This window comes from Narcine bancroftii, chromosome 13 (genome assembly GCF_036971445.1).
Source record: "Narcine bancroftii isolate sNarBan1 chromosome 13, sNarBan1.hap1, whole genome shotgun sequence".
In the NCBI taxonomy this organism is placed as follows: Eukaryota; Metazoa; Chordata; class Chondrichthyes; order Torpediniformes; family Narcinidae; genus Narcine; species Narcine bancroftii.
In genome coordinates this window covers 60,363,706-60,380,144 of record NC_091481.1, presented here as the reverse complement: position 1 = coordinate 60,380,144, position 16,439 = coordinate 60,363,706, and the positions used below count along the sequence as shown (strand labels likewise).

The 16,439-nt window shown below is 41.9% G+C and overlaps 1 protein-coding gene across 9 annotated transcripts in view; it reads left to right on the top strand.

The window, feature by feature from the left end:
• The first annotated feature begins 5,690 nt into the window (after positions 1 to 5,690).
• ankrd54 (ankyrin repeat domain 54) overlaps positions 5,691 to 16,439 on the top strand; it is an 86,476-nt gene continuing 75,727 nt past the window's right edge. For 8 of the 9 annotated variants that reach the window (XM_069909814.1, XM_069909809.1, XM_069909811.1 and 5 more), the window contains exons 1-2: positions 5,691 to 5,972; positions 8,443 to 8,490. In XM_069909814.1, the coding sequence (XP_069765915.1) occupies positions 5,738 to 5,972; positions 8,443 to 8,490 (283 nt within the window). In that variant the 5' untranslated portion in view covers positions 5,691 to 5,737. The remainder of the gene's footprint in view (positions 5,973 to 8,442; positions 8,491 to 16,439) is intronic. The other variant, XM_069909817.1, reaches the window with a different exon arrangement.

Sequence of the window (16,439 nt, the reverse complement as noted above, 5' to 3'; positions counted from 1 at the left end):
GCAGCCCCGAACAATAGTTCCGCCCGCAAAAAAACCCCATCTCATCAAGGTTCAATGGGACCAAATCTTACTGGGAATATGTTTTTTTTAAAGATTATACTTTCCTCCAATTCCATACTTCTGCAGTCTGTTTGAAAAGCACTTTAAAATCCACCTTAACATTGTTTCTTTGTCCATAATCACTATAAAATGGCCCAGACTATCTGCTTCGCTGGAGTAAATTGTGCGGGTTGACAATTTTCATGGTCTTTATTTGCAAAATAAAAACTATAAAATGCTAAAAAAGAAATACTTGGCAGATCAGGCTGCGTGTGTGGAAAGAGAAACGGAGTTAGCATTTCAGGTTGAAGAACCACTATCGGAATTTCTTTGACCTGAAACATTTACTCTTGCTCCTTTCACAGATGCTAATTCCAGCAATTTAAAAAAAAATTTTGTGTCCAACATATTAAGTCAAGTCAAGTGTACTGTCATCTGATTGCACAAGCAATGGAGAGCAACGTGATTCCCCTGTAGTTTGAGCAGTCTGATTTCTCGCCTTTGTTTTTGTACAGGGTGATGATGGTGGCATCACGAAGATCCTGAGGCAGTTTACCTTGGTCCCAACAAAGCTTGAAAAACTCATGCAGTTTGGCATGCAGAGTTTTGCCGCCAGCCTTCCAGACTTCTGGGGGGATTCCATCCATACCTGCTGCTTTGCCACTTTTCAGTTGTTCGATTGCCTTATATGTCTCATCCAGGGTGGGAACCTCATCCAGCTCTAGCCTTAGGGGCTGTTGAGGGAGCTGGAGCAGGGCGGAATCTTGGACTGAGCGGTTGGTACTGAAAAGAGATTGGAAGTGTTCTGACCATCGGTTGAGGATGGAGATCTTGTCGCTGAGGAGGACTTTGCCGTCTGAGCTGCGCAGCGGGCTTTGGACTTGGGGTGAGGGGCCGTACACAGCCTTTAGAGCCTCGTAGAAACCCCTGAAGTCGCCAATGTCCGCGCTGAGCTGTGTTCGTTTGGCGAGGCTAGTCCACCACTCATTTTGGATCTCCCGGAGTTTGCGCTGAAGATGGCTGCATGCGCGACGGAAGGCTTGTTTCTTCTCTGGACAGGACGGCTTTGTAAGGTGAGCCTGGTGGGCAGCTCGCTTCTTTGCCAGCAGCTCCTGGATTTCCTGGCTGTTTTCGTCAAACCAGTCCTTGTTTTTCCTGGAGGAGAAGCCCAGTACCTCTTCAGTGGATTGCAGTATGGTAGTCTTCAACTGATCCCAGAAGGTTTCAGGGGACGGGTCCGTGAGGCGGGTTGCAACGTCGAGCTTTGCTTTGAGGTTTGCCTGGAAGTTTCCTCTCGCTTCGTCTGACTGCAGTTTTCCAACATTGAACCTCTTTCTGGGGGCTTTATTGTTCCTGGGCTTTGGCTTGAAGTGAAGGTTGAGCTTGCAGCGAACCAGCCGGTGGTCAGTGTGGCATTCCGCGCTAGGCATGACCCTGGTGTGGAGCACATCTTGTTTGTCACTTTCTCGCACCAGGATGTAGTCCAGGAGGTGCCAGTGTTTGGATCGGGGATGCATCCAGGTGGTCTTAAGGCTGTCCCTCTGCTGAAAAAGGGTGTTTGTAATGACAAGCCGCTGTTCTGCGCAGAGCTCCAACAGGAGGCGCCCATTGTCGTTGCACTTGCCGACGCCATGCTTGCCCAGGATTCCTGGCCAGGTTTCTGAGTCTTTGCCGACACGAGCGTTGAAGTCGCCCAGGATGACAACCTTGTCGGCTGTAGGGGTACGTTGGATGAGGTTGCGCAGGTCGGTGTAGAACTTGTTCTTTTCTGCTGGTTCCGCCTGGAGGGTTGGAGCATAGACACTGATGAGGGTGATGTGACGCTTGTTTTGAAGTGGGAGTCGCATGGACATGATTCGGTCCGAGAGGCCTGTCGGAAGGTTTTCGAGTTTGGAGGCAATGAAGCTCTTGACCATGAAGCCTACACCAGATAGGCGTCGTTCATCCGAAGGCTTGCCAGACCAGTAGAGTGTGTAGCCCGCGCCGCGTTCTTGGAAGCTGCCTACATCTGCCAGGCGGACTTCACTGAGAGCGGCTATGTCGATGTCAAGTCTGAGGAGTTCATGTGCAATGAGGGCAGACCGACGTTCAGGTCGATGGCTGTCAGTCTTATCTAGCATGGTTCTGATGTTCCAGCATGAAACAGCATACTCCAGTCATCGATGCAAAAAATGCAGTGATATAATCACAGATACAGACAGACAATACATAGTCAGGACAGGTACTCATATATATTAATAAATAAATAGATTTAACAATTAAGATCATTGACTTGGAAATCAAGCAAATTTTAAATGAGAGATATCAGCAGGCCAAAGGGGAATAATGAAACACAAAGACAGTAAAATCAGGGACTCACCAGGTCAGGCAGCATCCATGGAGCATAGAACATTACAGCACTGTATAGGCCTTTTGGCCCTCAATGTTATTCCAACCTGTATAAACCTACTCAACAGTCCAAACCAGTCCAACAGTTCAAACTTTTTCTTTCCACTCACATACCGCCTTAAGTAATCTCTATGCCATTGGTGCTCTGTGATTAGTTAGAGATTACTTAAGGGAGTATGTGGGTATAAAGAAAAAGTTTGAAAACCACAGTTTTAATCGTGCCTCATTGACTCGTTATGTGCATGATTTCATAACTACAGGAAATGAGCCAATGACAATTTTTCTCAAGCAAAATATTTCAGTAACAATTGGTCTAGAGCAGTGGTTCTCAACTTTTCCCCCCCACCCACATACCCCCTTAAGTAATCTCTAACTAATCACAGAGTACGAATGGTATAGGGATTACTTAAGGGGGTATATGAGTGGAAAAAAAATTGAAAACCACTGTTCACCCATAACTCTCTATTTTTATTTCATCCATGCGCCTGTCTAAGAGACTTTTAAATATACCTACTGTATCAGCCTCCACCACCACATCTTGCAATGCATTCCAGGCACCCACTACTCTCTATGTAGAAAACGTACCCATGACATCTCCCCTAAACGTTCCTCCTCTCAGCTTGTACAGATGTCCTCTGGTATTTGCTACCACATGGAGAACTGGTCAATAACCTTTCGGGTCAGAGCCCTTTGGTTGTCATGAGTCTGCCCTAAACCTGTTGGTCTTTCAGCACATGGAGATGCATTGACGGAGTGCAGCCGACTGGCACATTCTGGGTTTCAAGAGTATGTGCTGAAGTTTTGCGCAGCTGATGCATGAGGGCTGTGGGGAAGGATCTCTGTTTAGAGCAGCTATTCTCAGAGGGCCATGGACATTTAAATAAAAGCCTTGTTTTCCTTTCACCTCAAACAACAAATATTTTTTTTAAAATTTATGTAGTCGGTAGGAGAGAAGTACAGAATAAACCAAAATTTGATCAGTTCACAATGAAGGGGCCCTTAAAAAGTAGCTTGGTTAGTGTAACAGTTATCTCAACACTGCTACAGTGCTAGCAACCTGGTTTCAAATCCTGCTCTGTTTGTAAGGGGTTTGTACGTTCTCCCTGAGTCTGCGTGGGTTTCTTCCGGGTGTTCCAGTTTCCTCTCACTGTTCAAAATATACTGAGTTAATTGTGTGTACCTGGGCAGCATTGGCTCATGGGCCGAAAGGGTCTGTTACCATGCTATATAATCTAAATTTAAAAGTTTAAGCAGAGTCCTAGGAGGACCATAGCAGAAAAAAAAAACAGTTGAGAATGGCTGATCTAGAATTATTCTGTAGCCCCTCAAACAACAGAGTGGGGAGGTAATGACAAGGTGCCATAGTGATACCAATGCTGCTAAATAGAAACAGTGATGGAAATTTATGGATACAACACTCTGAGAAGAGAATTTCAATGGTTTTGTCTTTGTAAATAAATCATTGTGAATTGTTTATTTTTGGTTAAAAAATCAGGAGTTTACAGAGGTTTGTTATGACATTGGAATTCCTGGCATATTTCTACAGATGTGTGGTACCTGAGAGAAAAGCCCTGCAGAAGGTAGTGGACACAGCCCAGGACATCGCAGGCAATTCCTTCCCCAACATTGAGAACACCTACAGAGAAACTAAACAAAAGTGGGAACAAGATCTAAACATAAAGATAAAAAAGGAAACATGGGAGAGGTTATGTTTAGGAACTATGAGAAATACAATAAATACGAGATTACGTATGATACAATATAATTGGATACATAGGTTATATATCACTCCTCAAAAGTTAAATAAATGGGATCCAACAGTATCTGACAGATGTTTTCGTTGTAAAAAAGAAATAGGAACAACAATTCATGCAATCTGGACTTGTGAAAAGGTGAAAAAATTTTGGGAAGATCTAAACCAGATATTAAATAAAATTACAGAAAGCAATATACCAAAAAACCCAGAGATCTTCCTCCTAAGTAACATAAAAAATAAAGAATTTGGACTTGATTTGGAGGGTGTACAAAAAAGATTTGTTAAGATAGCCCTAGCTGTAGCAAAAAAATGTATTATGTCAAACTGGAAATTAGAAGATAATTTGAAAATACAGCAATGGTATATAGAAATGAATAAATGTATTCCATTAGAAAAAATAACATATAGTTTAAGAAATAATATAACATTATTTGAACAAATATGGGAGCCGTACATGGAATATAATAGAGAAAACCTACCGGGACATCTATCACCTAAAATGACAAAAGGAAAAGAGAATGGAAAGAATTGACTCAGTGGAAGTTTTTGTTCGTTAATGTTGAGTGACAACATTGATTGATGGGTTTGATGTATCTTGGACTCAGTTTTGAATGGATGGAGGGGGAGGTGGGGGGGAGGGGAGGAGGGAGGGGGGGGAGAAAACGACATTGCATATATTTGAAAGGAGAAATGTGTATATCTTGAATGTGATCTATAGTGTGAAAAATAAAAAAAATTAAAAAAAAAGAGAACACCTACAGAGAACGCAGAGAGCAGCAGCGATCATTGAGGATCCACACCACCCAGCACACGCTCTGTTCTCGCTGCTGCCATCAGGAAAGAGGTATGGGTACCGCAAGACTCGCACCCCTCCACCATCAGACTCCTCAACGAGAAACTTAGTTTTGTGCTTTATTGGTTTCTTTCTTTTTGTATTGCAGAGAATCTTCACATTTCTTTCATTTGTGGATTGAGTCCAGTTTTTTTTTGCACCGGTGGTCATTCTTCCTCACCTGCTGGAAAAATAATCTCAGGGTTGTATGCGAAGTATTTGACAATAAACCTGAAAGGCACTGCAGTTGGTATTGCCAGTAGAGAGAGGACAGTTCACCCCACATTATGGATTTGGAAATAAATTGGAGAAAAGGAACAAACGAGGAGAGAGCAAAATAACAAATGTAGGAAATTTGTGAAGCAGAACTGCTGAAATTTTATCTTAAGTGAAAAGATTTCTGGAAATATTCACTATTTGTGGGGAGAACTAACTTTTCAGCTCAATACTGGTTCTCTGAAGTTGTCTGGATCTTAATGAGACTAATCTAATGTAACAATAATCCAAGGAAATTCCTTTCATCAGGCATCGTGACGGACTCCCTAAATCTGCCGAGGGACCACGTTCCATCCCGCCCACCCCCACACTGCAGGTCGCTCTGTAATTGGATAGAAGTGACAGGGGGGAGACCGCCAACGTCGGTTTTGATTGGTTCGCAAGCAGGTCAATCAGGTGGGCTGTGGCTTTGACTGACGGAGTGGGCCGAGGTGTGAACGGCGTCAATGGCGGCTGCGGCCGACGACGCGGGGTCAGAGCAGCCGAGCTCGGAGGGCGAGTTCGCGGTGTCAGCGGCGCTGCTGCAGGAGCCGCAGCAGTGCGGCGGACGGTCCCCGGCTGAGGCCGGCCTCCAGCTGCTGTGGCAGCGGCAGGAGCTGAGCGGGAAGGCGAGCGTCCGCCGCCTGAAGCTGCGGCTCAAGGTGCACCGGCGGGGCGGGCCGCTGGCCAAGGAGGTGCACGGTGAGGGCGCGCACCGGCGGGGAGGGGCGTGCCGGGGGCGCGCATGGGAGAGGGGGTGCCGGGGGCGCGCATGGGAGAGGGGGTGTCGGGGGCGCGCATGGGAGAGGGGGTGTCGGGGGCGCGCATGGGAGAGGGGGTGTCGGGGGCGTGCACTGGAGGAGGGGCCGGGGGCGAGGGATGGGCCGGGGCGCGCACTGGGGTGAGGGATGGGCCGGGGGCGCGCACTGGGAGGCGAGGGATGGGCCGGGGATGGACCTGCTGCCCAAGGAGATTTGCCAGTTTGATGTGGCAGAATAAGGAATTTGAGAAGGCAGAATGGCCTGTTGTGCTGTTCATTACCTCAACAATACTCTGCTGTATCACCATATCCCCCGATCAGTTAATTCAAACTTTCTCCACCTCACTCACTGAGAAGGTCTGCTCATTTCAGTCCTCAATGATCTATTCCTTAATTTGATATGGTAACCTAAATTCCTAGACTTTGGCCAAGTGAAACATCCTCTATGTAACAGTAACTAACGTGTCAGTGATATTGCAATATCACTGATGTCTTTTGGATATTGAATCCTCCATCCGACTCAATTGAACAGAAAATAGTCTGCTGGCATCTTGAGTGAACAAAGAGAAATATCTCTCCCTTCATGCTTTGTTGAACACCTTGGCTCTGTCCGCTGCTGTAGCGTGGATCTCCCAGTGGTCACCCATTTAAACTCCGCTCTGGATCACCTCGAAAACAGCAAACTCATATGTACGCCTGCTCTTCATCGACGACAGCTCAGCCTTCATTACCATTATTCCTTCAGTGCAGGTCAAGAAGTTACAAACTCTGGGCCTCTGAACCCTACCACCCACCCCCCGGCAACTGGATCCTTGACTTCCTTATCAGAAGACTGGTCAGTACAAATTGAGAACAATGTCTCCTCCTCACTGATTATCAGCACGTGCACCCCAAGGATACATGCTTAGCACACTGCTTTACTCATTACATACCCATGCTTTTTATGTTGATGACACGACAGAATCATAAATGGCAATGAGGAAGTTACAGGAGGGAGCTATATCAGCTCATTGAGTGGTATCGCGTCAACAATCTTTCATTCAACATTATTACAACCAAGGAGATGAAGTCAGGAGGACATGACCCAGTCATTATTGAGGGCTCAGTGGTGGAGAGGGACAAGAACTTCAAATTCCTGGGTATTAACATTTCCAAGGATCTGTCCTGGAGCCTCCATGTTGATGCATTCACAAAGAAAGTTCGCCAGCGGCTATACTTTGTAATGTGCTTGAGGAGAATCCGTATGTCACTGAAAACTGCATGTGGACCACGGAGAGCATTTTGCCGTGTTGCATCACTGCCTGGTATGGAGGCGCCCACTCTCAGGACAAAAAAAACTCCAGACGGTTGTTAACTCGGCCTGCAACATCACAGGCACCAGCTTTATTTCCATTGAGGATGTCTACAGAGGCAGTGTGTTAATAAAGCAGCCACTATTGTCAAAGACTCCACCACCACCCAGGCTATTCTCTCTTCACTCTGCTACCAATGGGGGGAAAGGTTCAGGAGCCTGAAGACGAGCACTCAGCAGCACAAGGACAGCTTCTTCCCCTTTGCCATCATATTCCTGAATGATTAATGAACCAAAGACACATCGCAATCTGGTCTGGGGACATCAATGCCCCTGAGTGTAAAGCCTTGCAAAAGGTGGTGGGCACAGTCCAGGACATCACAGGCAAAACCCTCCCTACCATCAAGAACATCTACAGGCAATGCTGCCGTAAGAGAGGAGCAGCAATCATCAAAGATCCATCACTTGTTCTGTTCCCGTTATTACCAACAGGAAAGTGGTATCGGCAGCACAAGACTCGCCACAAGACTTCCTGAACCACCAGGTTCAGGAAGAGCTGCTCCCCCTCAACCATCAGATTCCTCAACCACAAACTCAATCAGGGGCTCATTTAAGGACTCTTGAGTTGCACACTTTATCGTTTTTTCTCTCTCTATTCCACAGTCAGTTGTTTACTTGTGTTGCTGTCTGCCTGGCCCGCAGGAAAAAGAATCTCGGTTTGTGATATCATGTATGTATTCTGACAATAAATCTGGTCTCCCTGCTATCATGGACTTCTCTTTCACTGGCTGTTGGTTTACAATGCAAATTAAATAGTGCTTATCTTGAGATCTTCAGATCCACCTCAAAAAGCAGTGATTTCCCTGAGCAGCAAATTTTAAAAACACTGATTCTGCATGTCCAGAAAGCTGAATTATATCCCTGAACTTGGAATACTTTCATCCTTCATTATGAAATAAGTTTACCAGTAATGAATGTGAAGCCCCTAGAAGTTTGGTCCAATTTAAATGTAATTAACAAGCTAAATAGAGTTTGGTTGTTACTGATGTATCTTGTTGCCAGTTCAATCTATCTTGCTGGATCTTTCCATGTGTATTACAAATATTCTGTTTATTTTGTAGCACAGAAACGTTTACGAGAAGCGGCAAATGCAAACGAGGTTGAGATTGGTATGTCTGAGTTTGTCTTTTGCCATTTACTGCTCTGTGATTACCGTAAATATTTGTGTACAATGCAAAACAATTTTTCCTCAGAAAAAGGGGAGGTCGCATTATATGCGGGAGTAGAATTAAAAAAAAAATTCTGCAACTGGCAGGGCGGGTGGCCGGGCAATGGGTAGTCGGCAGTGCGACTCGGGTGAGTGGTAGTCGCCAGTGCAACTCATACGGCAGGGTGGGCGAGCGGTAGTCGCCAATAAAAAGGGGGGGGGCGGGTCGCATCATACACGAATATTTATGATATTTGCCTCTTGTACTATGATAACATGATCTAAGTGGTATTTGGTCTTGCCCAGAGGTCCCAGAAACAATTTCCTCATTGATTTCGGATTTTTAAAAAATAAACTGTACCTTTCTCTATACACCCCTTGTCCTTGTTACTCATTTTCATCATCTTTCCCTCTATGCCATCCATTATATGTGCCATTGGAAGCCTTCTATCTAGTCACTGAAATTCGTCTGAAGTATTATTCTTCATAGATAAGCAAAACAATTTTTTCTCTATATTTTGGGGCAGTTAGTGCCATGCAGTTATAGTCCCAGCGTTGTCTAAGGAGTTTTAAGGTTCTCCCTGTGTCTGCGTTGATTTCCTCTGGTTGCCCTAGTTTACTCCCACCATTCAAAAACAATGTGGTTGTAGTTTAATTGGGTGGCAGGGGCTGAAATATTTAAAAAAATGAAAATTAATTTAGCACAGACTGGAAGAATCCCTTTCATGGCGGATTAAGTTGATGGGGCAAGTTTCTTCGGCAAGTTCACTTTGGCAAGACACTGATCAGAAAGAATCAGTTATGGGTGTCCAACGAGCAACAAATCTCTGAAAACCGACAAGAACCTTCCTGAGCAGTAACCATTTACCTTTCAAGCACCAAAGCCTGGTGAAATTCATAAATGTTAAATTCTATGCACAGGATAAGAATTGCCTGAAGCCAGTGAACTTGCTGAAGAAACTTGTCCCATCAGGGTTTCCCAGATGATAACCTCTTTCTTTCAGGTCACCACAGTTCCTTTTCTGTTTCCCTTATTTCAAATGAAACATACAGCCAGCCCTCTCTTGTATGGACCACAGTGGCTTTGACCAGGCTGAACTAAGAATTCACAACCTGTCTTAGAACAGCCAACTGCATTCAGACAGACTGCGGCTCCGGACCTAATCTTTTGAGTTTGTTCATCTGTTGCTTTTCAAAACAATAATCCATTACTTCACAGAATGTCCAGTTAACACCTACTTGTGAAGTCCTTTATAGGCATTCCTCAAAGGCACCTTGTCTGTCTGGCTTGAGCAGAGCTCTGGCATTTTATATGAGATCTGTTTTGAAATGTTTGTATGTGACCTACACCTAAAAACCTGCCACAATTTATCTCCTTTTAAAACCTATCTTTCTTCTCTTTGGCTTGGCTTTGCAGACGAAGATTTATGGAGGGGTAAATGTCCACATCAGCTGCAGGCTCGTTTGTGGCTGACAAGTCTGATGTGGGACAGGCAGACACGGTTGCAGCCGTTGCAGGGGAAAATTGGCTGGTTGGGGTTGGGTGTTGGGTTTTTTCTCCTTTGTCTTTTGTCAATGAGGTGGGCTCTGCGGTCTTCTTCAAAGAAGGTTGCTGCCTGCCGAACTGTGAGGCGCCAAGATGCACGGTTTGAGGCGATATCAGCCCACTGGCAGTGGTCAATGTGGCAGGCACCAAGAGATTTCTTTAGGCAGTCCTTGTACCTCTTCTTTGGTGCATCTTTGTCACGGTGGCCAGTGGAGAGCTCGCCATATAACATGATCTTGGGAAGGCGATGGTCCTCCATTCTGGAGACGTGACCTACCCAGCGCAGTTGGATCATCAGCAGCGCGGATTCGGTGCTGTCGGCCTCTGCCATCTCGAGTACTTCGATGTTAGGGATGAAGTCGCTCCAATGAATGTTGATGGAGCGGAGACAACGCTGGTGGAAGCGTTCTAGGAGCTGTAGGTGATGCCGGTAGAGGACCCATGATTCGGAGCCGAACACGAGTGTGGGTATGACAACGCCTCTGTATATGCTAATCTTTGAGGTTTTTCAGTTGGTTGTTTTTCCAGACTCTTTTGTGTAGTCTTCCAAAGGCACTATTTGCCTTGGCGAGTCTGTTGTCTATCTCGTTGTCGATCCTTGCATCTGATGAAATGGTGCAGCCGAGATAGGTAAACTGGTTGACCGTTTTGAGTTTTGTGTGCCCAATGGAGATGTGGGGGGGGCTGATGGAGGACTTCAGTTTTCTTCAGGCTGACTTCCAGGCCAAACATTTTGGCAGTTTCCGCAAAACAGGACGTCAAGCGGTGAAGAGCTGGCTCTGAATGGGCAACTAAAGCGGCATCATCTGCAAAGAGTAGTTCACGGACAAGTTGCTCTTATGTCTTGGTGTGAGCTTCCAGGCGCCTCATATTGAAGAGACTGCCATCCGTGTGGTACCGGATGTAAACAGCGTCTTCATTGTTTTTTTTTTAAATTTTTAATTTTTCTCACTATAAACCATATTGATCAAGATACATACATTTTCCTTCTTAAATATATAGTGTCGTTTTCTCCCCTCCCTTCCTCCCTCATCTCCCCTCCCATTTATTTAAAGTTCAGAATATAAGATACATTAAACCCATCAAACAATGTCACTCAATAAAAATAAACAAGAAATTCCATTGAGTCAGTTCTTTTCATTCTCTTCTCCTTCTGTCATTTTAGGTGGTAGATGTCCATGGTAGGTTTTCTCTATTGTGTTTCATGTATGGCTCCCATATTTGTTCAAATATTGTAATGTTATTTCTTAAATTATAGGTTATTTTTTCTAATGGAATACATTTATTCATTTCTATATACCATTGTTGTATTCTCAAGTTATCTTCTAATTTCCAGGTTGACATAATGCATTTTTTTGCCACAGCTAGGGCTATCATAACAAATCTTTTTCGTGCTCCATCCAAATCGAGTCCAAATTCTTTGTATTTTATGTTACTTAGGAGGAAGATCTCTGGGTTTTTTGGTATATTGCTTTTTGGTATATTGCTTTTTGTGATTTTATTTAATATCTGGTTTAGATCTTCCCAAAATTTTTTCACTTTCTCACATGTCCAAATTGCATGAATTGTTCCCATTTCCTTTTTACAGCGAAAACATCTGTCTGATACTGTTGGGTCCCATTTATTTAACTTTTGAGGTGTAATGTATAGCCTGTGTATCCAGTTATATTGTATCATACGTAACCTCATGTTTATTGTATTTCTCATAGTTCCTGAGCATAACTTCTCCCATGTTTCATTCTTTATCTTTATGTTTCGATCTTGTTCCCATTTTTGTTTAGGTTTATAGTTTGTTTCCTCATTCTCCTTTTCTTGTAGTTTAATATACATGTTTGTTACAAATTTTTTGATTATCATTGTGTCTGTAATCACATATTCAAAATTACTTCCCTCTGGTAACCTCAGACTGCCTCCCAATTTGTCCTTCAAGTAGAATTTCAGTTGGTAGTATGCCAATGATATTATCGTGAGTTATATTATATTTATCCTTCATTTGTTCAAAGGATAATAATTTATTTCCCGAAAAACAATTTTCTATTCTTTTGATCCCTTTTTTCTCCCATTCTCTAAAGGAAAGGTTATCTATTGTAAAAGAGATTAGCTGATTTTGCGTCAGTATTAGTTTTGGTAGTTGGTCATTTGTTTTATTCCTTTCTATATGAATCTTCTTCCAAATGTTGAGCAGAAGGAGGAGTCACGTGATGGAGTAGTGGCCGGACGGTGAACTCCAGCCCTCTCCAGAAAAGTCGGGAAAAACAAAGGAAAACACAAAGGCACAGAAATAAAAGTTACAGAAAAGTGAGTATAAAGGTGGAAAGAAGATGGCGACAAAAAAAGAAAAATCGAAAGCAACGGTAAGAAGAGAGGAAGAGAAGACAAAGGAGGAAAAAGGTGAAGGCCTTACCTGTCCGAAGAGGCTCGCTGCGGAGAGAGAAACCCGCTCCCTCAGGTCGGTAAATAATGGACTACAAAAATGGCTCTCAGAGCCGAGTAAAAGTGCGCAACCGCGCATGTAAAAAAACACACCGACGGGAGGGGGGACCAGCTGGGGAGTCGATCTCCACAGCCGGCAACGACAGCAAGAAGAGACCACAGAAGACAATAGAAACAAGAAAGAAGAGGAGGAAAGGGCACCAAAGAAACAGCAGATGGCCAACCCAGAGGAAGAAGAAGAGGAAGAGTACAGTGAAATAGAAGAAGAAAAGAAAGGCAAGGTAAAGGATATACTTGCTCTTATTAAAGGATACATGGAGTCATTTAAAGAATGGCAAACACAGGAATTTAAGGATTTAAGAAAAAGAATAAACAACACAGAAGAGAAAATAAATAAAATGGAGATGACCTTAACAGAAATGGGAAAGAAAATGGACAAGATGGAAGAGCGGGCAGTAGCAGCAGAAATGGAGGTAGAAGACTTAAAAAAGAAATTGGAGGAATCTAATAAAAAAACTAAAGAGACACAAGAACTACTAGCTCAAAAAATAGATACAATGGAAAACCATAACAGAAGAAATAACATAAAGATAGTGGGCCTTAAGGAAGATGAAGAAGGCAAGAATATGAGGGAGTTTATAAAAGAGTGGATCCCTAAGACCCTAGGATGTCCAGAACTACAGCAAGAAATGGAAATAGAAAGGGCACATAGAGTATTGGCCTCTAAACCACAACCACAACAAAAACCAAGATCTATTGTAGTAAAATTCCTAAGATATACTACAAGAGAAAAGATACTGGAGAAGACAGTGGAAAAAGTAAGAGAGGGCAACAAACCACTGGAGTATAAAGGGCAAAAAATCTTCATTTATCCAGATATAAGTTTTGAACTCCTAAAGAAGAGAAAAGAGTTCAATACAGCAAAGGCGATTTTATGGAAGAAAGGGTATAAATTTATACTAAAGCATCCAGCGGCATTGAAAATATTCATTCCAGGACAACAAAACAGACTATTCTCGGATCCAGAAGAAGCACGAAAATTTGCAGAACAATTACAAAAATAGACAGAGGGAGGAAGACGGGTAATGAGAGTTAAAATGATCACGATGGATATGTATGTGGGTAAAGACAAAAATAGACTGAGGGATGAAGACGGGTAATGAGAGTAAAAATGATCACGATTGATATGTATGCGGGTAAAGAGGTATAAGAGTGAATAGAGACAATGTGCATACGTGAATGTATCTGTACTGAGAGGAAAATATAGATAGTATAGACAAGAATTAATAAGGGAAGGTAATGGAATAGAGAAAATAAGGAGGGAATTAAAAGAGTGACCTTTGTGACATGAAAAGTGAAATCTTTTCTGGGGGGGGCGGGGTGGGGGGAAATAGCGGTCACTGCAAAATCAGTTGACGCTTGCGAGTGGATTCGCAAATCCAAATGGAGAGGGGAGATGTGGTTGTCCGACAAGGGATAAAGGACAACTCAGGAGGGGAAGGGGAGATTGGGGATAAATAAGATAGAAATAGGAGAATAAGGAAAATGTTGGATGTTGTAGGAATGTTGTCTTATAAAGAGTTGAAAATAAGAAAACAGAAATGGAAAAGGAGGAAAGGTAATGATGGAAAAACGGAAAGAGAAGATAAACAAAATATAAAAGGGCTACGCTGAACTATATGTCTTTAAATATTAATGGAATACATAACCAAATTAAAAGGAAGAAACTACTAAACTTAAATGAATAAATGTATTCCATTAGAAAAAATAACATATAGGTTAAGAAATAATATTGAAATATTCGAACAAGTATAGGAGCCTTACATTAAATACAATAGCGAAAACCTACCGGGGACAAACATTACCTAAGTTGATGGAAGGAGAAGGAAAGAAAAGAATGGACTCAGTAGAATTTCTGGTGTATTTTTGTTGAATGACAACATTGTCTGACTGGCTTAATGCAACCTAGATTGTATACCTAAAATGGATGAGAGGGGGGGGTGGGGGGGGTGGCTTGGGAGGAGGGGGGGGGGGAGAAAAAGTCACTGTATATGTGTGAAAAAGAAATAGTGTATATCATGGCTAATGTGATTTATGGTGTGAAAAATAAAAAATTTAAAAAAAAATGTTGAGCAGATGATGCAATACTGGAGAATTCCTATGTTGTACCAATTTTTCATTCCATTTATATAATATATGTTCAGGTATCTTCTCCCCTATTTTATCTAGTCCAATCTGGCTTTTCCCTTGTTTGATAAAAATCTGATGGGTATCTTAATTGTGCGGCTCTATAATAATTTTTAAAGTTTGGTAGTTGTAAGCCTCCTTGTTTATACCATTGTGTTAATTTATCTAGTGCTATCCTCTGTTTCCCCCTTTCCATAAAAATTTCCTTATTATTTTCTTTAACTCCTTGAAGAATTTCTCTGTTAAGTGTATTGGTAATGTCTGAAATAGGTATTGTATCCTTGGGAAAATGTTCATTTTAATACAGTTTATCCTTCCTATCAGTGTTAGTGGTAAGTCTTTCCAATGCTCTAAGTCGTCTTGTAATTTTTTCATTAGTGGATAATAATTGAGTTTATATAGATGGCTGAGGTTTTTATTTAGTTGTATACCTAGGTATCGCATTGCTTGCGTTTGCCATCTGAACGGTGATTCTTTCTTAAATTTTGAGAAATCCGCATTATTCATTGGCATTGCTTCACTTTTATTTGCGTTAATCTTGTACCCCAACACTTCTCCATATTCCTTCAATTTCCTATGTAATTCTTTTATTGATATTTCTGGTTCTGCTAAGTATACTATAATGTCATCTGCAAATAGACTGATTTTATATTCCTTGTCTTTTATTTTTATACCTTTTATTTTATTTTCTGTTCTTATCAGTTCTGCTAGTGGTTCTATGGCTAATGCGAACAATAAGATAGATAGTGGGCATTCCTGCCTTGTTGATCTGCTTAAGTTAAATTGTTTTGATATATATCCGTTTACTGTCACTTTCGCCAATGGTCCCTTATATAATGCTTTAATCCAATTAATATATTTCTCTGGCAAGCTGAATTTTTGTAGTTCTTTGAATAAATAATTCAATTCTACTCTGTCAAAGGCCTTCTCTGCGTCTAACGCAACCACTACTGTTGGAGCTTTATTTCCTGCATGAATTAAGTTAATAAATTTACAGATATTGTCTGTTGTTCGTCTTTCTTTAATAAGTCCAGTTTGGTCTAGATTTACTATTTTAGGTACATACTCTGCTAATCTGTTTGCTAATGGTTTAGCTATTATCTTATAATATGTGTTAAGTAAAGATATTGGTCTATTTGACGCTGGTGCGAGTGGATCTTTCCCTGTCTTTGGTATTACTGTAATTATTGCTGTTTTGCATGAATCTGGTAAGCTTTGTGTTTTATCAATCTGGTTGATTACTTCCAGAAGGGGAGGATTTAATAAATCTTTAATTGTCTTATAGAATTCTATTGGGAATCCATCCTCTCCTGGTGTTTTATTATTCGTAGTTTTTTTTATTATCTCCTGTATTTATTCTATTTCAAATGGTTCTGTTAATTTATTTTGTTCCTCTGTTTGTAATTTCGGTAGTTCAATTTTAGTTAAAAATTCATCTATTTTGTCTTCTTCCCTTCGTTTTCAGTTTGATATAATTGTTCGTAGAATTTTCTGAAGTTTTCATTAATCTCCGTTGCATTATATGTAATTTCTTGTCTTTTTTCCTTAATGCCAATACCATTCTCTTAGTTTGTTCTGTCTTAAGCTGCCACGCTAGAATTTTGTGCGTTTTTTCTCCTAGTTCATAGTATTTCTGTTTTGTCTTCATTATGTTCTTCTCCACCTTATATGTTTGTAGTGTTTCATATTTTATTTTTTTATCTGCCAATTCTCTTCTTTTAGTTGTGTCTTCCTTCATTGCTAAT